Source organism: Bombina bombina, chromosome 1 (genome assembly GCF_027579735.1).
Source record: "Bombina bombina isolate aBomBom1 chromosome 1, aBomBom1.pri, whole genome shotgun sequence".
Lineage (NCBI taxonomy): Eukaryota > Metazoa > Chordata > Amphibia > Anura > Bombinatoridae > Bombina > Bombina bombina.
The window spans coordinates 1,494,189,372-1,494,214,587 of NC_069499.1; the positions used below are offsets into that span (position 1 = coordinate 1,494,189,372).

At 38.2% G+C, this 25,216-nt stretch overlaps 1 protein-coding gene across 3 annotated transcripts in view; it reads left to right on the forward strand.

Moving 5' to 3' along the window:
• The window catches only part of RHOT1 (ras homolog family member T1), a 241,997-nt gene that overhangs the window by 130,217 nt on the left and 86,564 nt on the right, over nt 1–25,216 (forward strand). For all 3 annotated transcript variants that reach the window (XM_053707478.1, XM_053707488.1, XM_053707494.1), the window contains exons 17-18: nt 14,797–14,916; nt 16,826–17,028. In XM_053707478.1, the coding sequence (XP_053563453.1) occupies nt 14,797–14,916; nt 16,826–17,028 (323 nt within the window). The remainder of the gene's footprint in view (nt 1–14,796; nt 14,917–16,825; nt 17,029–25,216) is intronic.

Genomic DNA, 25,216 nt, shown 5'->3' on the forward strand with positions numbered 1-25,216 from the left:
TAGCCTTCTAAATGGATTTAAAAAATAAAATCTCTTATGTTTATCAGGAACACTCTGAAATTTAGATGTTGACGGAACAGCAACAGGTAATATAACAGTACTAAAGGAAATTTTATCTGCATTAATAAGTTTGTCATGACATGCAATACAAACAACAGCTGGAGAAACAGATACCAAAAATTTATAGCAGATACACTTAGCTTGGTAGCTCCAGCCCCGGCAGTGATTTTCCTAAAGTATCTTCTGACTCAGTTGCAACGTGGAACATCTTGCAATATGTAATAGAAAAAACAACATATAAAGCAAAATTGAACAAAATCCTTAAATGACAGTTTCAGGAATGGGAAAAAAATGCCAGTGAACAAGCTTCTAGCAACCAGAAGCAATAAATAATGAGACTTAAATAATGTGGAGACAAAAGCGACGCCCATATTTTTTTAGCGCCAAACAAGACGCCCACATTATTTGGCGCCTAAATGCTTTTGGCGCCAAAAATGACGCCACATCCGGAACGCCGACATTTTTGGCGCAAAATAACGTCAAAAAAATGACGCAACTTCCGGCGACACGTATGACGCCGGAAACGGAAAAGAATTTTTGCGCCAAAAAAATCAGCGCCAAGAATGACGCAATAAAATGAAGCATTTTCAGCCCCCGCGAGCCTAACAGCCCACAGGGAAAAAAGAGTCAAATTTTTGAAAGGTAAGAAAAAATGATTAATTCAAATGCATTATCCCAAATATGAAACTGATTGTCTGAAAAATAAGGAAAGTTGAACATTCTGAGTCAAGGCAAATAAATGTTTGAATACATATATTTAGAACTTTATAAACAAAGTGCCCAACCATAGCTTAGAGTGTCACAGAAAATAAGATTTACTTACCCCAGGACACTCATCTACATGTTTGTAGAAAGCCAAACCAGTACTGAAACGAGAATCAGCAGAGGTAATGGTATATATAAGAGTATATCGTCGATCTGAAAAGGGAGGTAAGAGATGAATCTCTACGACCGATAACAGAGAACCTATGAAATAGACCCCGTAGAAGGAGATCACTGCATTCAAATAGGCAATACTCTCCTCACATCCCTCTGACATTCACTGCACGCTGAGAGGAAAACCGGGCTCCAACTTGCTGCGGAGCGCATATCAACGTAGAATCTAGCACAAACTTACTTCACCAACTCCATCGGAGGCAAAGTTTGTAAAACTGAATTGTGGGTGTGGTGAGGGGTGTATTTATAGGCATTTTAAGGTTTGGGAAACTTTGCCCCTCCTGGTAGGAATGTATATCCCATACGTCACTAGCTCATGGACTCTTGCTAATTACATGAAAGAAATAAAGCAGCAACTTTAACATGCTTAAAATGACAGAGTACTTTAAATTTGGTTCCCCTTTAATGTGTTTACAATGACTTTGTATACCAGCTGCAGAGTTTAAAATTTGTGGGAAATGTTTCTTTTGGGTATATAATTGTATGTAAAATAACTTGCTCTGCTAAATGGAACCACAACCCAATGAAAAAGGCTGATCTTGCAGGGAGAGTACACCTAGTTAGCTTGCATCTCAAAATCCTCCTTATCTTATATTTCTTTCATGTAAATGGCAAGAGTCCATGAGCTAGTGACGTATGGGATATACAATCCTACCAGGAGGGGCAAAGTTTCCCAAACCTCAAAATGCCTATAAATACACCCCCACCACACCCACAATTCAGTTTTACAAATTTTGCCTCCTATGGAGGTGGTGAAGTAAGTTTATGCTAGATTTCTACGTTGATATGCGCTTCTCAGCTTTTTTGAAGCCCGGTTCCTCTCAGAGTGCAGTGAATGACAGAGGGATGTGAAGGGAGTATCACCTATAGAATACAATGGTCATCCTAACGGGGATCTGTTTCATAGGTTCTCTGTTATCGGTCGTAGAGATTTATCTCCTACCTCCCTTTTCAGATCGACGATATACTCTTATATACCATTACCTTTGCTAATTCTCGTTTCAGTACTGGTTAGGCTATCTACTTTATGTAGATGAGTGCCTTTTGGTAAGTATGTTTCCTTTATTTAAGACACTCTCAGCTATGGTTTGGCACTTTATATTTAAAGTTCTAAATGTATGTTTGTACTTATATTTGCGATGATTCAGGTTTATCAGTATATTTCCTTTTTGCAGACTGTCAGTTTCATATTTGGGTAATGCATATGAAAAAAAAATTTCTTACCTGAAATTTTCAAATTGACTCTCTTTTCTAAATTGCGGGCTGTTAGGCTCGCAGGAGCGCAAAATGCTATAATTTATTGCGTCATTCTTGGCGCGAGACTTTTTTGGCGCGAGAATTACGTTTGTTGACGTAGTTTCGTCATTTCCGGCGTCTTAGTTGGCGCCGTTTTTTCACGTAGTTGCGTCATCTATGATGCTCGTGTTTTTTGCAGACTTTCTTGGCGCCAAAAAATATTTTGTCAGTTGGGCGTCATACTTAACGCCAAACTTTTTGACATTATTTAAGTCTTCATTTCTTTTTGCTTCTGGTTTCCAGAGGCTTATTTTGTTGCATTTCTTTCCCATCCCTGAAACTGTCATATAAGGAAATTGATAATTTTGCTTTATATGTTATTTTTTCTCTTACATATTGCAAGATGTCTCAAACTTACCCTGTCTCAGAATCTACTACTGGAATCCTGCTGCCTGATGTTGGTTCTACCAAAGCTAAGTGCATTTGTTGTAAACTTGTTACATGTTGCTGTTCCTTCAACATCTAATGTTCAGGATATTAGAATTTGTTTCTAATTCCATTCAGAAGGCTTTGTCTGTCATACCGCCTTCTAATAAACGTAAAAGGTCTTTTAAAACTTCTCATAAAATTGATGAATTTTTAAATGACCGACAACATTCTGATTTATCTATCTCTGATGAGGATCTATCTGGTTCAGAAGATTCTGCCTCAGATATTGACACTGACAAATCTTCATATTTGTTTAAAATGGAGTATATTCATTCCTTATTAAAGAAGGTGTTGATTGCATTAGATATGGAGGAGACTAGTCCTCTTGATATTAAAACTAATAAACGTTTAAATTCGGTATTTAAACCTCATGTAATTATTCCTGAGGTTTTTCCAGTTCCTGATTTTTTCAGATGTGATTTCTAGGGAATGGAATAGACTGGGTACTTCTTTTACTCCTTCTTCAAGGTTTAAGAAACTGTGGCCTAGATTTAGAGTTCGGCGGTAAAAGGGCTGTTAACGCTCCGCGGGTTTTTTTCTGGCCGCACCATAAATTTAACTCTGGTATCGAGAGTTCAAACAAATGCTGCGTTAGGCTCCAAAAAAGGAGCGTAGAGCATTTTTACCGCAAATGCAACTCTCGATACCAGAGTTGCTTACGGACGCGGCCGGCATCAAAAACGTGCTCGTGCACGATTCTCCCATAGGAAACAATGGGGCTGTTTGAGCTGAAAAAAAACCTAACACCTGCAAAAAAGCAGCGTTCAGCTCCTAACGCAGCCCCATTGTTTCCTATGGGGAAACACCTCCTAAGTCTGCACCTAACACCCTAACATGTACCCCGAGTCTAAACACCCCTAACCTTACACTTATTAACCCCTAATCTGCCGCCCCCGCTATCGCTGACCCCTGCATTACACTTTTAACCCCTAATCTGCCGCTCCGTAAACCGCCGCCACCTACGTTATCCCTATGTACCCCTAATCTGCTGCCCTAACATCGCCGACCCCTATGTTATATTTATTAACCCCTAATCTGCCCCCCACAACGTCGCCGACACCTACCTACACTTATTAACCCCTAATCTGCCGAGCGGACCTGAGCGCTACTATAATAAAGTTATTAACCCCTAATCCGCCTCACTAACCCTATCATAAATAGTATTAACCCCTAATCTGCCCTCCCTAACATCGCCGACACCTACCTTCAATTATTAACCCCTAATCTGCCGACCGGAGCTCACCGCTATTCTAATAAATGTATTAACCCCTAAAGCTAAGTCTAACCCTAACACTAACACCCCCCTAAGTTAAATATAATTTTTATCTAACGAAATAAATTAACTCTTATTAAATAAATAATTCCTATTTAAAGCTAAATACTTACCTGTAAAATACATCCTAATATAGCTACAATATAAATTATAATTATATTATACCTATTTTAGGATTAATATTTATTTTACAGGCAACTTTGTAATTATTTTAACCAGGTACAATAGCTATTAAATAGTTAAGAACTATTTAATAGTTACCTAGTTAAAATAATTACAAATTTACCTGTAAAATAAATCCTAACCTAAGATATAATTAAACCTAACACTACCCTATCAATAAAATAATTAAATAAACTACCTACAATTACCTACAATTAACCTAACACTACACTATCAATAAATTAATTAAACACAATTGCTACAAATAAATAACATTAAATAAACTATCTAAAGTACAAAAAATAAAAAAGAACTAAGTTACAGAAAATAATAAAATATTTACAAACATAAGAAAAATATTACAACAATTTTAAACTAATTACACCTACTCTAAGCCCCCTAATAAAATAACAAAGCCCCCCAAAATAAAAAATTCCCTACCCTATTCTAAAATACAAATATTACAAGCTCTTTTACCTTACCAGCCCTGAACAGGGCCCTTTGCGGGGCATGCCCCAAGAATTTCAGCTCTTTTGCCTGTAAAAAAAAACATACTATACCCCCCCCCCAACATTACAACCCACCACCCACATACCCCTAATCTAACCCAAACCCCCCTTAAATAAACCTAACACTACCCCCCTGATGATCTTCCTACCTTGTCTTCACCATGCCAGGTTCACCGATCCGTCCTGGCTCCAAGATCTTCATCCAACCCAAGCGGGGGCTAGACATCCACTGAAGAAGTCCAGAAGAGGGTCCAAAGTCTTCCTCCTATCCGGCAAGAAGAGGACATCCGGACCGGCAAACATCTTCTCCAAGCGGCATCTTCTATCTTCTTCCATCCGATGACGACCGGCTCCATCTTGAAGACCTCCAGCGCGGATCCATCCTCTTCTTCCGACGACTAGACGACGAATGACGGTTCCTTTAAGGGACGTCATCCAAGATGGCGTCCCTCGAATTCCGATTGGCTGATAGGATTCTATCAGCCAATCGGAATTAAGGTAGGAATTTTCTGATTGGCTGATGGAATCAGCCAATCAGAATATAGTTCAATCCGATTGGCTGATCCAATCAGCCAATCAGATTGAGCTCGCATTCTATTGGCTGTTCCGATCAGCCAATAGAATGCGAGCTCAATCTGATTGGCTGATTGGATCAGCCAATCGGATTGAACTATATTCTGATTGGCTGATTCCATCAGCCAATCAGAAAATTCCTACCTTAATTCCGATTGGCTGATAGAATCCTATCAGCCAATCGGAATTCGAGGGACGCCATCTTGGATGACGTCCCTTAAAGGAACCGTCATTCGTCGTCTAGTCGTCGGAAGAAGAGGATGGATCCGCGCTGGAGGTCTTCAAGATGGAGCCGGTCGTCATCGGATGGAAGAAGATAGAAGATGCCGCTTGGAGAAGATGTTTGCCGGTCCGGATGTCCTCTTCTTGCCGGATAGGAGGAAGACTTTGGACCCTCTTCTGGACTTCTTCAGTGGATGTCTAGCCCCCGCTTGGGTTGGATGAAGATCTTGGAGCCAGGACGGATCGGTGAACCTGGCATGGTGAAGACAAGGTAGGAAGATCATCAGGGGGGTAGTGTTAGGTTTATTTAAGGGGGGTTTGGGTTAGATTAGGGGTATGTGGGTGGTGGGTTGTAATGTTGGGGGGGGGGTATAGTATGTTTTTTTTTACAGGCAAAAGAGCTGAAATTCTTGGGGCATGCCCCGCAAAGGGCCCTGTTCAGGGCTGGTAAGGTAAAAGAGCTTGTAATATTTGTATTTTAGAATAGGGTAGGGAATTTTTTATTTTGGGGGGCTTTGTTATTTTATTAGGGGGCTTAGAGTAGGTGTAATTAGTTTAAAATTGTTGTAATATTTTTCTTATGTTTGTAAATATTTTATTATTTTCTGTAACTTAGTTCTTTTTTATTTTTTGTACTTTAGATAGTTTATTTAATGTTATTTATTTGTAGCAATTGTGTTTAATTAATTTATTGATAGTGTAGTGTTAGGTTAATTGTAGGTAGTTTATTTAATTATTTTATTGATAGGGTAGTGTTAGGTTTAATTATATCTTAGGTTAGGATTTATTTTACAGGTAAATTTGTAATTATTTTAACTAGGTAACTATTAAATAGTTCTTAACTATTTAATAGCTATTGTACCTGGTTAAAATAATTACAAAGTTGCCTGTAAAATAAATATTAATCCTAAAATAGGTATAATATAATTATAATTTATATTGTAGCTATATTAGGATGTATTTTACAGGTAAGTATTTAGCTTTAAATAGGAATTATTTATTTAATAAGAGTTAATTTATTTCGTTAGATAAAAATTATATTTAACTTAGGGGGGTGTTAGTGTTAGGGTTAGACTTAGCTTTAGGGGTTAATACATTTATTAGAATAGCGGTGAGCTCCGGTCGGCAGATTAGGGGTTAATAATTGAAGGTAGGTGTCGGCGATGTTAGGGAGGGCAGATTAGGGGTTAATACTATTTATGATAGGGTTAGTGAGGCGGATTAGGGGTTAATAACTTTATTATAGTAGCGCTCAGGTCCGCTCGGCAGATTAGGGGTTAATAAGAGTAGGTAGGTGTCGGCGACGTTGTGGGGGGCAGATTAGGGGTTAATAAATATAACATAGGGGTCGGCGATGTTAGGGGTAGCAGATTAGGGGTACATAGGGATAACGTAGGTGGCGGCGATTTGCGGTCGGAAGATTAGGGGTTAATTATTTTAAGTAGCTTGCGGCGACGTTGTGGGGGGCAAGTTAGGGGTTAATAGATATAATACAGGGGTCGGCGGTGTTAGGGGCAGCAGATTAGGGGTACATAAGTATAACGTAGGTGGCGGTCGGCAGATTAGGGGTTAAAAATTTTAATCGAGTGGCGGCGATGTGGGGGGACCTCGGTTTAGGGGTACATAGGTAGTTTATGGGTGTTAGTGTACTTTAGGGTACAGTAGTTAAGAGCTTTATAAACCGGCGTTAGCCAGAAAGCTCTTAACTCCTGCTATTTTCAGGCGGCTGGAATCTTGTCGTTAGAGCTCTAACGCTCACTGCAGAAACGACTCTAAATACCAGCGTTAGAAAGATCCCATTGAAAAGATAGGCTACGCAAATGGCGTAGGGGGATCTGCGGTATGGAAAAGTCGCGGCTGAAAAGTGAGCGTTAGACCCTTTAATCACTGACTCCAAATACCAGCGGGCGCCCAAAACCAGCGTTAGGAGCCTCTAACGCTGGTTTTGACGGCTACCGCCGAACTCTAAATCTAGGCCTGTATCTTTTGCCGACTGATAGATTGAAGTTTTGGGAAAAGATCCCCAAAGTTGATGGGGCCATCTCTACTCTTGCTAAGTGTACTACTATTCCTACGGCAGATAGTACTTCTTTTAAAGATCCTTTAGATAGGAAACTTGAATCTTATCTAAGGAAGGATTATTTATGTTCAGGTCATCTTCTTAGGCCTGCTATTTCTTTGGCTGATGTTGCAGCTGCTTCAACTTTTTGGTTGGAAACCTTAGCGCAACAAGTACCAGATCATAATGTGTATAGCATTGTTAAGTTAATTCAACATGCTAATAATTTCATTTGTGATGCCATTTTTGATATCATTAGAATTGATGTTAGATATACGTCTTTAGCTATTTTAGCTAGAAGAGCTTTATGGCTTAAATCTTGGAATGCTGATATGACTTTTAAATCAACGTTGCTATCTCTCTCTTTCCAAGGTAATAAATTATTTGGTTCTCATTTGGATTCGATTATTTCAACTGTTTCGCTGGGGGGAAGGGAGCTTTTTTGCCTCAGGATAAAAAATCTAAGGGTAAATTTAAGGCTGCTAACTGTTTTCGTTCCTTTCGACAAAATAAGGAACAGAAACCTGATCCTTCCCCTAAAGGAACGGTTTCCAATTGGAAGCCTTCTTCAGTCTGGAATAAATCCAAGCCATTTAAAAGATTAAAATCAGCCCCCAAGTCCGCATGAAGGTGCGGCCCTCATTCCAGCCCAGCTGGTAGGGGGCAGACTAAGATTTTTCAAGGATATTTGGATCAATTCAGTCCAAAATCATTGGATTCAGAACATTGTCTCTCGGGTACAGAATAGGTTTCAAAGTAAGACCGCCTGTGAGAAGTTTCTTTCTCTCACGCATTCCAGTAAACCCAGAGAAAGCTCAGGCTTTCCTGAAGTGTGTTTCAGACCTGGAGTTGTCTGGGGTAATTGTGCCAGTTCCTTTTCAGGAACGGGGTCTGGGGTTTTACTTAAATCTGTTCATTGTCCCGAAGAAGGAGAATTCTTTCAGACCAGTTCTATATCTAAAAATTTTGAATCGTTATGTAAGAATACCAACATTCACGATGGTGACTATAAGGACTATTCTGCCTTTTGTTCAGCAAGGGCATTATATGTACACAATAGACTTACAGGATGCATATCTTCATATTCCGATTCATCCAAATCACTATCAGTTCCTGAGATTCTCTTTTCTAGACAAGCATTACCAATTTGTTACTCTTCCTTTTGGCTTAGCAACAGCTCCAAGGATCTTTTCAAAGGTTCTCGGTGCCCTACTCTCTGTAATCAGAGAGCGGGGTATTGCGGTGTTTCCTTATTTGGACCATATCTTGGTACTTGCTCAGTCTTTACGTTCTGCAGAATCTCACACGAATCAACTAGTGTTGTTTCTTCAAAGACATGGTTGGAGGATCAATTTATCAAAAAGTTCTTTGATTCCTCAGACAAGGGTAACCTTTTTAGGATTCCAAATGGATTCAGTATCCATGACTTTGTCTTTAACAGACAAGAGACGTCTGAAATTGGTTGCAGCTTGTCGGAACCTTCAGTTTCAGTCATTCCCTTCAGTAGCTATGTGCATGGAGGTTTTAGGTCTCATGACTGCAGCATCGGACGCGATCCCCTTTGCTCATTTTCATATGAGACCTCTTCAGCTTTGTATGCTGAACCAATGGTGCAGGGATTATACAAAGATATCACAATTAATATCCTTAAATCCCAATGTTCGACTATCTCTGACTTGGTGGTTAGATCACCATCGTTTAGTTGAAGGGGCCTCTTTTGTTCGTCCAACCTGGACTGTGATCACAACAGATGCGAGTCTTTCAGGTTAGGGAGATGTCTGGGGATCTCTGACAGCGCAGGGGGTTTGGAAATCTCAAGAGGCGAGATTACCAATCAATATTTTGGAACTCCGTGCGATTCTCAGAGCTCTTCAGTTATGGCCTCTACTGAAGAGAGAACCGTTTATTTGTTTTCAGACAGACAATGTCACAACCGTGGCGTATGTCAATCATCAGGGTGGGACTCACAGTCCTCAAGCTATGAAAGAAGTATCTCTGATACTTGCTTGGGCGGAATCCAGCTCCTGTCTAATTTCTGCGGTCCATATCCCAGGTATAGACAATTGGGAAGCAGATTATCTCAGTGGTCAGACTTTACATCCGGGAGGGTGGTCTCTTCACCCAGATGTGTTTTTTCAGATTGTTCAGATGTGGGGGCTTCCAGAAATAGATTTGATGGCTTCTCATCTAAACAGGAAACTTCCTAGGTATCTGTCCAGGTCCAGGGATCCTCAAGCGGAAGCAGTGGATGCATTGACACTTCTTTGGAATTATCAACCTGCTTATATTTTTCCGCCTCTAGTTATTCTTCCAAGAGTGATTTCCAAAATCATAATGGAACATTTGTTTGTTCTGCTGGTGGCTCCAGCATGGCCACACAGGTTTTGGTATGCGGATCTTATTCGGATGTCCAGTTGCCAACCTTGGCCACTTCCGTTAAGGCCAGACCTTCTATCTCTAGGCCCGTTTTTCCATCAGGATCTCAAATTATTAAATTTGAAGGTATGGAGATTGAACGCTTAGTGCGCTTAGTCATAGAGGTTTCTCTGACTCAGTGATTAATACTATGTTGCAGGCTCGTAAATCTGTGTCTAGAATGATTTATTATCAAGTTTGGAAGACTTACATTTCATGGTGCTCTTCTCATAAATTCTCTTGGCATTCTTTTAGAATTCCTAGAATTTTACAGTTTCTTCAGGATGGTTTAGATAAGGGTTTGTCTGCAAGTTCCCTGAAAGGACAAATCTCTGCTCGTTCTGTTCCACAGAAGAATTGCAAATCTTCCTGATATTCATTGTTTTGTTCAGCCTTTGGTTCGTATCAGGTATGTCATTAAATCTCTCCTCCTTGGAGTCTTAATTTGGTTTTGAAGGCTTTACAGGCTCCTCCGTTTGAGCCTATGTATTCTCTGGACATTAAATTACTTTCTTGGAAAGTATTGTTCCTTTTGGCCATCTCTTCTGCTAGAAGAGTTTCTGAATTATCTGCTCTTTCTTGTGAGTCTCCTTTTCTGATTTTTCATCAGGATAAGGCGGTTTTGCGGACTTCGTTTACAAGATTTCAGAATGACTTCTAGTCTATTTGTTATCTTTTCTGGTTCTAGGAAAGGTCAGAAGGCTTCTGCCATTTCTTTGGCATCTTGGTTAAAGCTTTTGATTCATCATGCTTATTTGGAGTCGGGTAAATCGACGCCTCAGAGGATTACGGCTCATTCTACTAAGTCAGTTTCCACTTGCTGGGCTTTTAAGAATGAAGTTTCTGTTGGTCATATTTGCAAAGCAGCAACTTGGTCTTCTTTGCATACTTTTACTAAATTCTACCATTTTTATGTTTTCTCTTCTTCAGAAGCAGTTTTTGGTAGAAAAGTACTTCAGGCAGCTGTTTCAGTTTGATTCTTCTGCTTATAATTTCAGCTTTTTTCATCATAAAGATTAAAACTTTTGATTAGGGTTGTGGATTAATTTTTCAGCGGAATTGGCTGTCTTTATTTTTATCCCTCCCTCTCTAGTGACTCTTGCGTGGAGTTCCATATCTTGGGTATTTGCTATCCCATACGTCACTAGCTCATGGACTCTTGCCAATTACATGAAAGAAAACATAATTTATGTAAGAATTTACCTGATAAATTAATTTCTTTCATATTGGCTAGAGTCCATGAGACCCACCCTTTTTTATGGTGGTTATGATTTTTTTGTATAAAGCACAATTATTCCAATTCCTTATTTTTGATGCTTTCGCTCCTTTCTTATCACCTCACTTCTTGGCTATTCGTTAAACTGAATTGTGGGTGTGGTGGGGGGTGTATTTATAGGCATTTTGAGGTTTGGGAAACTTTGCCCCTCCTGGTAGGATTGTATATCCCATACGTCACTAGCTCATGGACTCTTGCCAATATGAAAGAAATTAATTTATCAGGTAAATTCTTACATAAATTATGTTTTTTCTCTCAATACCAATACTTATAGAGAACAATAGAAAATGAATGTTGTATTATCTCTGTGACACCACCTTCTGCGACAGTGATTTATTTGTAAACATCCTTGTTTACATAGCTTTTCTATAACGTTTACTTAGTTTGTAAATATTCAGTATAGGTGGGGATACAGCAGACAAAAGCAGCTATTTTGAACGACAACATAAAGATTAATGATATATGTAAATCATTTAATAGACACTATCAGGTAAAATTGATAATTGGAAACGTTAAGCAGAAAAAAAATCACAGTGCACTATCCCTTTATACAAGTTTTTCCAAAACCCAGTCCTCCGGACTCTTAACATGCCAGATATTTATTACATCTTAACTAGAGCACAGGTGAAATAATCATTTTAGCCAATCAGTGCTTACTCCTAGGTAACTCCTCGTGCATGAGCACAATGTTATTTATATGGCCCACATGAACTAGTAGTCTCCTCTTGTAAAAAGCAAATAAAAATGCATTCAGATAAAAGTGGGCCTTCAAGGGCTTAGAAATTAGCATATGAGCCTACCTAGGTTTAGCTTTCAACTAAGAATACCAAGAGAACAAAGCAAAATTGGTGGTAAAAGTAAATTGGAAAGTCGTTTAAAATGAGATGCCCTAACTGAATCATGAAAGTTTATTTTGGACTAGACTGTCCCTTTAAACAATCCACATTGCTAGGCACTAACAAAGATAGTCACATAAACACAATGAGTTATTAAATGTGTACGTGTATATATAAATGTGTACGTATATATATATATATATATATAGTCCACAAATTAAATGCACTCTCAGGACTTTTCAACACAAAAGTTTCAAATTTATTGTAACGTTTTCGGGAACAACCTTCCCTTCATCAGCATGATGAGGGAAGGTTGTTTCCGAAAACGTTCCAATAAATTTGAAACTTTTGTGTTGAAAAGTCCTGAGAGTGCATTTGATTTGTGGACTATTCTTAGTATTTATGCACCCAGGCAGACGTCCTTTAGGAGGGTGGTCCTGTAGAATTGACATTATATATATATATATATATATATATATATATATATATATATATATATATATATATATATATATATATATATATATATAAATATATTAGAATAACCTCACCTTAAATATAAAATACAGTTTTGGACAGTGGTTCAGAAAAATATATTGTAGAATTAGATTAGGTTTAAAAGAGGCAACACAATTCCAATGAAAGGCTGTTTCTTATCCTATATTATAAAAGACAAGAGTTTGTCTGAAGCAGTCATGCGCAGTTCAGACAAACTCTTGCAGCTGATCGCACGCGCACCCACCCGACAGCAGCGCGAGGACCGGGCAGCACAGCTGATCGCGCGCGCAGGGGAGAACCGGGCAGCACAGCTGATCGCGCGCGCAGGGGAGAACTGGGCAGCACAGCTGATCGCGCGCGCAGGGGAGAACCGGGCAGCACAGCTGATCGCGCGCGCAGGGGAGAACGAGAGAGAGAGATAGAGAGAGAGAGAGATAGAGAGAGATAGAGAGAGAGAGAGATAGAGATAGAGATATCACACAACACGGCCCGTGTCAACGGGCTTTAGGACTAGTAAGGAGATATTCATCATCTTAGGCCTGTATTTTCCAGAAATGAAGGATTAAGTGGTTATAATTACCTTAAAAATGTTCAGAGGGCATTTAGTAAGTTAGTAGGATCACTGTTTATTTTAAGGAGACTAGACATTGCTAAAATGTCACATCTTAAAGGGACAGTTTACCTTCATTTTTTCTTCCCTTTAATTTGTTCTAAGTGATTCATTTGACCTGCCTGAGTGTTTAAATGTTTACAAATAGCTCATTTACCTTTATATCAGCAATTGCAATAGCTTCCCTACCTTTCTATACTTAAAAGGACAGGAAGCCCCAACATTTTATTTCTTGATTTGGATAGAACATACAATTTCAAACAACTTTCCAATTTACTTCTATTATCAAATGTGCTTTATTATCTTGTTATCCTTTGTTTAAGAAATAGCATTGCACTACTGGCAGCTAGCTGACTACATCTAGTTAGCCAACCACAAGGGACAAATGTGTGCAGGCACCAGCAGCTAGCTCCCACTAGTGTAGGATATGTGTGTTAGTTTTTAACAAGGGATACTAAGAGAACAAAGCACATTTTAAAATAGAAGTGAATTTAAAATTGTCTTAAAATTACATGCTCTATCTGAATCATGCAAGTTTAATTTTGACTTTCCTATCCCTTTTAAGTATAGGCTATAGAAAAGTTGTGTAAACATAGCCTGCAGAAGAAATAATCCTCCCAGTGGGGTCTAAAAGAGATAAGCAATACATTGTTAATTTACGATTGTTCTCTATAAGTATTAGGCTTTGGTATACAGACATAGATAATATAAATAAGCATATGAGTTTGTATAGAAAGTGATAAAATAAAGAGATCTGATTTCCCTGCAAGCTCAACCCATTTTGACGAGTTGTGGAATCACAGAACAAAATTGGCTTTTTAATATACAAAAATAAACGTAATGAAGCCATTTTTCATCTTCTTCTTTTTTTTTTACTCTGTAGCTGGTATAACAAGTCATTAGAAACATATAGAGGGAAAACAATTTTACTGTATACTGTCCCTTTAAGGCTAGAGGAAAGGAGGTTTTTACCTTTAGCAAACAAAGCTGTTTTTCTACAGTAAGAGTAGTCAAACATGTTGAACTTTGCCTCTGATGGTATAGTCTACTATTTCAATAGATATCTTTAAAGCATGTTCAACATTCAAATCACTTGGTCACATGATATCTGGAAAGATTGTGTATTTCTGTTACTATAATGTGTTAAATTCTATTATCCCTCTATTCTTAAAGGGATACAAACGCAATCATTTTCTTTTATGATTCAGATGTCATGCAGCTTTAAACCTATTTCTAATTTACTTCTGTAATCTAATTTGCTTCTTTCTGTTGGTATCCTTTGATGAAAGGTAGGATCAGGACCAGCAATGCACTACTGGAATCTTGCTGCTGATGGCTACACATAGAGTCCTCTTATAATTGGCTCACCAGTGGTGTACAGCTAGTTCCCAGTTTTGATTGTCGTGTTTGTACTTCAAATCACATAATTGACTGATCCTATAGCATAGTTTGATAGGGGATATTGGCCAAAGAAAACTGATAGACAATCAGACTAAAATGTGTACTGTGCATTTGATAACTGCATAAAAAAATCATTTTTATTTTGTATTATGGCTCTCAGCCTTACTAGTTTATTGCCAAATAGATTTTCCGGTGTACTAACAATACAATTATCACAAAAGTAATATCTTGTTTTTTCTAGTTGCATCATGTTGCTGAATGTGAGGCCTTATCTCCAGTTGACACCATATGTGATGTTGTTTGCTTGGTCTATGACAACTCTAATCCAAAGTCCTTTGAATACTGCTCACGGATATTTAAGGTTTGTAAAACATTGCAATGAAAAAACTAAGCCGCTATCTTCTATAATAAACACTTATAAAGGGACATTCCAGCCAAAATTAAAATCCACATGGATGCATTTCATTTTTGTAATATACACAGGGCCTGCTCAAGCATGGGACCAAGTGGGTCCAACGGACCCAGGCAGCACTTCAGTGACTGAGTCAGTCACTGTCAGGCTGAGACCACTTCTGTCCTCTGTCTCCATGAGGGAAGTCGCAGGCTCCCAACAGCACGACTGCATCATGCACAAAGACACAGAACTGGCCAGGGGTGACATTCAAGGTGGGAAAAGTGCATCTCTTCCCTAACTTCCTTCCCACTTATTGCTCAATTATGCAGGCAGGCTTACCAAGGTCAGGCTAGTAGGTCGATATGCTAATCAGTAATGTTATTATGATGGGGGAATCATTTCATTCTCGGATCCAGGCAGCACAATATCTTATAGCGGTTTCAAAAGTGTCCGTGCACCAGCATTTTAAACTCAGAATTTGCTCAGAAAGCCTAAGGTGCTTGTACCAACTGGTAATCACCCAATTTGCATAATTGCTGACATGATACAACCCCCGCTGGGGCTCTGAGCAGCTGCAGTATTTAAAATGATGGTGCACTGAGAATATCTAGCTATGCTTCACATGCAGAGAAAAAAGTTAACATTAAAACAGTGATAACTTTTATTAGAAGCATTTTTGCCAATACATGTATATTGCAAATATGTTTCTGTTCAAATATGGTATTTATCTATGTGCATTTAAAGTTTGACCAGAATGTCCCTTTAAGTCCTTCAGAAAACTAAAATAAGGGGAAAAGTAGAAAATGTAATTGTAAAAAAGTCTACTGAAAACATTAAATATCTCACCAAGCAGGTGTATCACGTGTCATCTGTTGTCTTGCTATGAATAACTTCATTTAGTTTTTTTAGTTTTTTTTTTTTAAAAGAAAGTTTGTATGCAAGTCCAGAGAAAAACTACAAAGCTAATCTTTCATATTTAAATGGACATGAACTGATATGTATTATATAGGCAAGATAGCTCCAGTGTAGATCAAGTGATACCTGGGTAGCGTTTATTGGGTGAGTGTTCTGAATCCTACAGAATTTATTCCAGCCTCATGGGAGAATGAGGAAAAAAACACAATTAAATTACAGGAAAAGCAGTCAAAATAAATGGTTAAAGTTTGTTGCAAATAAAGCATAATTAAACATTTTTATTGGAAAATAATTTTCATGTTTATGTCCCTTTAAAGGCACATTAAACACTTTGAGATGGTAATATAAAATGATAAATCTTATATATAAAAAAAACCCTCTGCAATATACTTTAATTATTTATTTTTTCCCCTTTTCCTGTAATTCCATTCTGAAATTGTGAGCTTTTCAGTTCCTGTTAGAAATGGAAGTGCAGAACACTATTATATTCCACACAGCCATTGGCTGCACACTCTAGTGACCTATATAACACTTTCCCTAATTGGCCACAACAAAGAAGGTAACCTAAGTTACAACATGGCAGCTCCCATTGTTTTATAGACACTAAAACTTTTTAATTATTTTGTCAAATTTAAACAACTAATGTAACTTTCTTTGAATGCATCATTCTATCTATCATTTATTTAGTGTTTAATGTCCCTAAAATAATTTTTCTTCCTTCAACTATCCTATTTATAAACTGCTCATAGAGCAAGAACGAATATTAACAGTTTGCTTTTTTTAAATCTCATTTTGATTTGCCTTAATTCATAATGCAATCCGGCTGGCAAATTATATACACGCGCACACACAATTCCAGTTAAATGAGGTTCTTTAATGACATTGTTATTCCAGTTTAATCTTGTAGAACAAACATAAGGTGTGTAATGCAATTGTAATAATGTAATGTTTATCCTCCTAGCAACACTTCATGGATAGCCGTACGCCATGCCTCATTGTTGCATCCAAATCTGACCTCCACGAGGTGAAGCAGGAGAGCAGCATCTCCCCTGGTGACTTCTGCAAAAAGCACAAAATGCCTCCACCCCAAGCCTTCACATGCAATACAGCCGATAACCCCAGCAGAGAGATTTTCATCAAGATGACCACCATGGCGATGTATCCGTGAGTAGCAGAATGCGCTTCTCTGTCCTGAAGTCAATGCATGCTGTCTATGACAACGCATGGCACCTGTAACCTTACCACTGTATGTTCCTCATTTAGGAGGAGAGAGAGACTTATTTTAGTATTTTCTCAGAAATTAAGCTAATGATCCTTCCAAAGCGAATATATTTCTTCCTATTAGAAAATGTCATACTCACCTGGAAATAGAAGAAGGAATCTAAACAGTGTTGGTTTAATAATAGCTGTTAAGCTGCCTAAAAGCCATCTGGTTTTAATCTTGTATGGAAAACATTAAAACTAGCGTATCAGAATCTTTATTTAGATAAAAAAAAAAAATCTGCACAGTTAGTCCATGATAATAATTATAGAGATTTTTATTTAAAGAACAGTCTAATGCAAAATAACATTCTCTTAATTGTTTAACCTCTTAAGGACTGGGAATTTTAGGGAAAAACTTGCCCAAAGTACCATAGAATTTTTAGCATGTTTGCTATCACTACATTTAAACAGAAATAGAGAATTGTTTTTTTTTATTTACCTATCAAAACTATATTTCTTTCATGTAATTAGCAAGAGTCCATGAGCTAGTGACGTATGGGATATACATTCCTACCAGGAGGGGCAAAGTTTCCCAAGCCTTAAAATGCCTATAAATACACCCCTCACCACACCCACAATTCAGTTTTACAAACTTTGCCTCCTATGGAGGTGGTGCAGTAAGTTTGTGCTAGATTCTACGTTGATATGCGCTCCGCAGCAAGTTGGAGCCCGGTTTTCCTCTCAGCGTGCAGTGAATGTCAGAGGGATGTGAGGAGAGTATTGCCTATTTGAATGCAGTGATCTCCTTCTACGGGGTCTATTTCATAGGTTCTCTGTTATCGGTCGTAGAGATTCATCTCTTACCTCCCTTTTCAGATCGACGATATACTCTTATTTATATACCATTACCTCTGCTGATTCTCGTTTCAGTACTGGTTTGGCTTTCTACAAACATGTAGATGAGTGTCCTGGGGTAAGTAAATCTTATTTTCTGTGACACTCTAAGCTATGGTTGGGCACTTTGTTTATAAAGTTCTAAATATATGTATTCAAACATTTATTTGCCTTGACTCAGAATGTTCAACTTTCCTTATTTTTCAGACAGTCAGTTTCATATTTGGGATAATGCATTTGAATTAATCATTTTTTCTTACCTTCAAAAATTTGACTCTTTTTTCCCTGTGGGCTGTTAGGCTCGCGGGGGCTGAAAATGCTTCATTTTATTGCGTCATTCTTGGCGCGGACTTTTTTGGCGCAAAAAATCTTTTCCGTTTCCGGCGTCATACGTGTCGCCGGAAGTTGCGTCATTTTTTGACGTTATTTTGCGCCAAAAATGTCGGCGTTCCGGATGTGGCGTCATTTTTGGCGCCAAAAGCATTTAGGCGCCAAATAATGTGGACGTCTTATTTGGCGCTAAAAAAAAATATGGGCGTCGCTTTTGTCTCCACATTATTTAAGTCTCATTTTTCATTGCTTCTGGTTGCTAGAAGCTTGTTCTTTGGCATTTTTTCCCATTCCTGAAACTGTCATTTAAGGAATTTGATCAATTTTGCTTTATATTTTGTTTTTTCTATTACATATTGCAAGATGTTCCACGTTGCAACTGAGTCAGAAGATACTTCAGGAAAATCACTGCCCGGTGCTGGAGCTACCAAGCTAAGTGTATCTGCTATAATTTTTGGTATCTGTTTCTCCAGCTGTTGTTTGTATTGCATGTCATGACAAACTTATTAATGCAGATAAAATTTCCTTTAGTACTGTTACATTACCTGTTGCTGTTCCGTCAACATCTAATTTTCAGAGTGTTCCTGATAAACATAAGAGATTTTATTTTTTAAATCCATTAAGAAGGCTATGTCTGTTATTTCTCCTTCTAGTTTACATAAAAGTCTTTTAAAACTTCTCTTTTTTCAGATGAATTTTTAAATGAACATCATCATTCTGATACTGATAATGGTTCTTCTGGTTCAGAGGTTTCTGTCTCAGAGGTTGATGCTGATAAATCTTTGTATTTGTTCAAGATGGAATTTATTCGTTCTCTATTTAAAGAAGTATTAATTACATTAGAAATAGAGGATTCTGGTCCTCTTGATACTAAATCTAAACGTTTAAATAAGGTTTTTAAATCTCCTGTAGTTATTCCAGAAGTGTTTAATCTCCCTGATGCTATTTCTGAAGTAATTTCCAGGGAATGGAATAATTTGGGTAATTCTTTTACTACTTCTAAACGTTTAAGCAATTATATCCTGTGCCATCTGACAGATTAGAGTTTTTTGGGACAAAATCCCTAAGGTTTTGGGGCTGTCTCTACTCCTGCTGAGTGTACTACTGTTCCTACGGCAGATAGTACTTCGTTTAAGGATCCTTTAGAAAGGAAAATTGAATCCTTTCTAAGAAAAGCTTACTTATGTTCAGGTAATCTTCTTAGACCTGCTATATTTTTAGCGGATGTTGCTGCAGCTTCAACTTTTTGGTTAGAAGCTTTAGCGCAACAAGTAACAGATCATAATTTTATAGCATTATTATTATTCTATAACATGCTCATAATTTTATTGGTGATACCATCTTTTGATATCATTAGAGTTGATGTCAGGTATATGTCTCTAGCTATTTTAGCTAGAAAAGCTTTATGGATTAAACTTGGAATGCTTATATGTCTTCTAAGTCAACTTTGCTTTCCCTTTCTTTCCAGGGTAATAAATTATTATCTCAACTGTTTCTGGAAGGAAGGGAACTTTTTTACCAAAGGATAAAAAATCTAAGGTAAATTTAGGTCTAATAATCATTTTCGTTCCTTTCCTCACAACAAGGAACAAAAGCCTGATCCTTCATCCTCAGGAGCGGTATCAGTTTGGAAACTATTTCCAGTTTGGAATATATCCAAGCCTTATAAAAACCTATAGCCAGCTCCTAAGTACCCATGAAGGTGCGGCCCTTATTCCAGCTCAGCTGGTATGGGGCAGATTACGTTTTCTTCAAAGAAATTTGGATCAATTCCGTTCTCAATCTCTGGTTTCAGAACTTTGTTTCAGAAAGGTACAGAATTGGCTTCAAGTTAAGGCCTCCTGCTAAGAAATTTTTTTCTTTCCCGTGTCCCAGTTAACACAGCAAAGTCTCAGCATTTCTGAAATGTGTTTCAGATCTAGAGTTGGCTGGAGTAATTATGCCAGTTCCAGTTCTGGAACAGGGGCTGGGGTTTTATTTTATCTCTTCATTGTACCAAAGAAGGTCAATTCCTTCAGACCAGTTCCGGATCTATCAATATTGAATCGTTATGTAAGGATACCAACATTCAAGATGGTTACTGTAGGACTATCCTGCCTTTTGTTTAGCAAGGGCATTATATGTCTACAATAGATTTACAGGATGTGTATCTGCATATTCCGATTCATCCAGATCACTTTAAGTGTCTGAGATTCTCTTTTTAGACAAGCATTACCAGTTTTGTGGCTCTACCGTTTGGCCTAGCCTCAGTTCCAAGAATTTTTTTCAAAGGTTCTCGGTGCCCTTCTTTCTGTAATCAGAGAACAGGGTTTTGGTATTTCCTTATTTGGACGATATCTTGGTACTTGCTCAGTCTTCTCATTTTCGAAGAGTCTCATACGAATCGACTTGTGTTGTTTCTTCAAGTTCATGGTTGGAGGATCAATTTACCAATCAGTTCATTGATTCCTCAGACAAGGGTAACCTTTTTAGGTTTCTAGATAGATTCAGTGTCTATGACTCTGTCCTTGTCAGACAAGAGAAGTTTAACATTGATATCAGCTTGTCAAAACCTTCAGTCACAATCATTCCCTTTGGTAGCCTTATGCATGGAAATTTTAGGTCTTAGGACTGCCGCATCAGATGCGATCTCCTTTGCTCGTTTTCACATGCGACCTCTTCAGCTCTGTATGCTGAACCAATGGTGCAGGGATTACTCAAAGATATCTCAATTAATATCTTTAAACCGATTATACGACACTCTCTGACATGGTGGACAGATCACCATCGTTTAGTTCAGGGGGCTTCTTTGTTCTTCCGACCTGGACTATAATCTCAACAGATGTAAGTCTTACAGGTTGGGGAGCTGTGTGGGGGTATCTGACGGCACAAGGGGTTTGGGAATCTCAGGAGGTGAGATTTCCGATCAATATTTTGGAACTCCGTGCAATTTTCAGAGCTCTTCAGTCTTGGCCTCTTCTGAAGAGAGAGTTGTTCATTTGTTTTCAGATAGACAATGTCACAACTGTGGCATACATCAATCATCAAGGAGGGACTCACAGTCCTCTGGCTATGAAAGAAGTATCTCGAATTTTGGTTTGGGCGGAATCCAGCTCCTGTCTAATCTCTGCGGTTCATATCCCAGGTATGGACAATTGGAAAGCGGATTATCTCAGTCGCCAAACGTTGCACCTGGGCGAATGGTCTTCACCCAGAGGTATTTCCTCAGATTGTTCAAATGTGGGAACTCCCAGAAATAGATCTGATGGCTTCTCATCTCAACAAGAAACTTCCCTGGTATCTGTCCGGATCCCGGGATCCTCGGGCGGAGGCAGTGGATGCATTATCTCTTCCTTACAAGTGTCATCCTGCCTATATCTTTCCGCCTCTAGTTCTTCTTCCAAGGGTATTCTCCAATATTCTAAGGAATGCTCGTTTGTCCTGCTGGTAGCTCCAGCATGGCCTCACAGGTTTTGGTATGCGGATCTTGTCCGGATGGCCTCTTGTCAGCTGTGGACTCTTCCGTTAAGACCAGTCTTTCTGTCTCAAGGTTCTTTTTTCCATCAGGATCTCAAAACCTTAATTTTAAGGTATGGAGTTTGAACGCTTGATTCTTGGTCAAAGAGGTTTCTCTGACTCTGTGATTGATACTATGTGACAGGCTCGTAAATCTGTATCTAGAGAGATATATTATAGAGTCTGGAAGACTTATATTTCTTCAGGATGGTTTAGATAAAGGTTTGTCCGCAAGTTCCTTGAAAGACAAATCTCTGCTCTTTCTGTTCTTTTTCACAGAAGGATTGCTAATCTTCCTGATATTCATTGTTTTGTACAACCTTTGGTTCGTATAAAACCTGTCATTAAGTCAATTTCTCCTCCTTGGAGTTTGAATTTGGTTCTGGGGGCTCTTCAAGCTCCTCCTTTTGAACCCATGCATTCTTTGGTCGTTATATTACTTTCTTGGAAAGTTTTTTTTTTTTTTGGCCATCTCTTCTGCCAGAAGAGTCTCTGAATTATCTACTCTTTTTTGTGAGTCTTCTTTTCTGATTTTGCATCAGGATAAGGCGGTGCTACGAAATTCTTTTGAATTTTTTACCTAAGGTTGTGAATTCTAACAACATTAGTAGAGAAATTGTGGTTCCTTCATTATGTCCTAATCCTAAGAATTCTAAGGAGAAATCATTGCATTCTTTGGATGTGGTTAGAGCTTTGAAATATTATGTTGAAGCTACTAAGACTTTCCGAAAGACTTCTAGTCTATTTGTTAACTTTTCCGGTTCTAGGAAAGGTCAGAAGGCCTCTGCCATTTCTTTGGCATCTTGGTTGAAATCTTTAATTCTTCATGCTTATGTCGAGTCGGGTAAAACTCCGCCTCAAAGGATTACAGCTCATTCTACTAGGTCAGTTTCTACTTCCTGGGCGTTTAGGAATGAAGCTTCGGTTGATCAGATTTGCAAAGCAGCAACTTGGTCCTCTTTGCATGCTTTTACTAAATTCTACCATTTTGTTGTGTTTTCTTCTTCTGAAGCAGTTTTTGGTAGAAACGTACTTCAGGCAGTGGTTTCAGTTTGAATCTTCTGCTTATGTTTTTTCATTAAAATTTTATTCTGGGTGTGGATTATTTTTGGCAGGAATTGGCTGTCTTTATTTTATCCCTCCCTCTCTAGTGACTCTTGTGTGGAAAGATCCACATCTTGGGTAATCATTATCCCATACGTCACTAGCTCATGGACTCTTGCTAATTACATGAAAGAAAACATAATTTATGTAAGAACTTACCTGATAAATTCATTTCTTTCATATTAGCAAGAGTCCATGAGGCCCGCCCTTTTTTGTGGTGGTTTTGATTTTTTTTTTTTTAAAGCACAATTATTCCAATTCCTTATTTTATATGCTTTCGCACTTTTTTCTTATCACCCCACTTCTTGGCTATTCGTTAAACTGAATTGTGGGTGTGGTGAGGGGTGTATTTATAGGCATTTTAAGGTTTGGGAAACTTTGCCCCTCCTGGTAGGAATGTATATCCCATACGTCACTAGCTCATGGACTCTTGCTAATATGAAAGAAATGAATTTATCAGGTAAGTTCTTACATAAATTATGTTATTTTTTTTAGTAGACAACCCAAGATATTGATCTAGGCCCATTTTGGTATATTTCAATCCACCATTTAAATGCCGAATGAGATCATATTAAAGAAGAAAATCATTAAGTGAATGGGGTTAATTAGGTAGCTTGTAAGATTAATTTTAGCTGCACTGTACATATTACCCTCCCACCCCCTTATCCCTACCTGGTCCCTCCCAAACGGCTCTGTTCCCTCCCTAGGTACTGGCAGACAGTTTTAGGTATTTTAAATATATATACACAATTTCTTCTTCTAATTTCTCTAGTGTAAGGAACCTTCCCCAAACAACCCACCCCCCTCTCACTAGATGCCACCATTTTAAGTACAGGCAGCTAACCGTTTTCCTCATAGTGCCCCCCTCCCTCACCACTTTCCGTAGCATAGGAAACCCATCCCTCCCTCTCCCTCACTAAACTTTTATTTTCTACATGTAGAGAAGCCTCCCCCACCCTCTCCTGGGACCCAACCGCCTTCCTCATTTACTCCCACACCACCCACGACATTACCGCAAGTTAGTGTCACTGTCTGCATCTGCAGTCTGACTTCATGTAGTAAAGGGAGCATGATCAGCGCACCCTTATCATATGAAGGCAGATACCATCTGCCCCTGGCTACAGTATTAGCTGTCAAAGCTGACAGCGAGGACCACAGCATGATGCAGAAGGTTGGACGTAGGTACTACATCAACAGAGTATGCTGAGCAAAGTAACCTGTGATATAGTACCTACTTCTAAAAGGCATAAGTATCTCATTTTTGTATTACAGACCCTACAAAACAATATGTTAAACCCCCGCATAGGGGTTAAATGCTTTAATGCAAGCCTTGCAGCTTCTAAGCAGGATTCCAGTGCTCCAGAACTGAAAAGTTTGCACCTTTAATGTGGCACTTTACCAAATTATTAACCCCTTTTGCAGAGTTTGAACACATAATTATCTATGGTAAGTAATGCAAAGGTTGTTTGCCCTAACACATTAGAATGTGTTATTTTTGCATTAGAATTGTGTGTCTATTCTAATCTTGACCTAAACGAAATGATTAGTTCTGACTCACTTTATCCGTGCCTTAGGTTTACATAGTGGAGTTGTGATTGGGGCTGTCTTGAAACATATGGAACAACAGGCTGATTTCTGGAGACTTATAATGTTACATTACAAATTCACATATTTATCTTTAGTTACAAATTTTTTGTTAGCAATCAACATGAATTTGACTAGATGTGTCCTCTGACCACTAAGTTGGGCTTCAACAAAAGGGTTAATGTGCTGTATAATTTGATACAACTTATTTTAACCAGTTTATAAACAGTAGGATATCATATAAGTTGATTGACTATCAGGGTTCAGTAAAGTACAGTATTGAGAGATTTTGCAAGAACTAAACAAAATGGATATATTTTCTTTCTAGAGAGTGAAACATTTTTAACTTAATAGAACTTGTGGTTACCATAGAACAGTGGTCATTCTCAAGCAGAATATGGCCAAATAGTTAATCGGGAGTGACAGCCATTCATAGCTGTCATTCACTAAGTGTTTTCTGCTTAGTAGCTGCAATGTTTAGTAGGTCCTAAGCTGCATTTGTATTTAACTTTTTTTGCATGTTGTTTTTTTTTTATTGGAATATCCCTAATAATTACTTTTCAAAATCACTCATTTTATTTATAACAAATAATGCTGGGGTGAAGGAATTAAAATTGGTTGTATGCTTTGTTCCCTTAGCATTACTTAACACACTAAAATTGTTATGGTTTAAAAAGATAGATAATTCATTTACTACCCATTCCCCAGCTTTACACAACCAACATTGATATATTAATATACT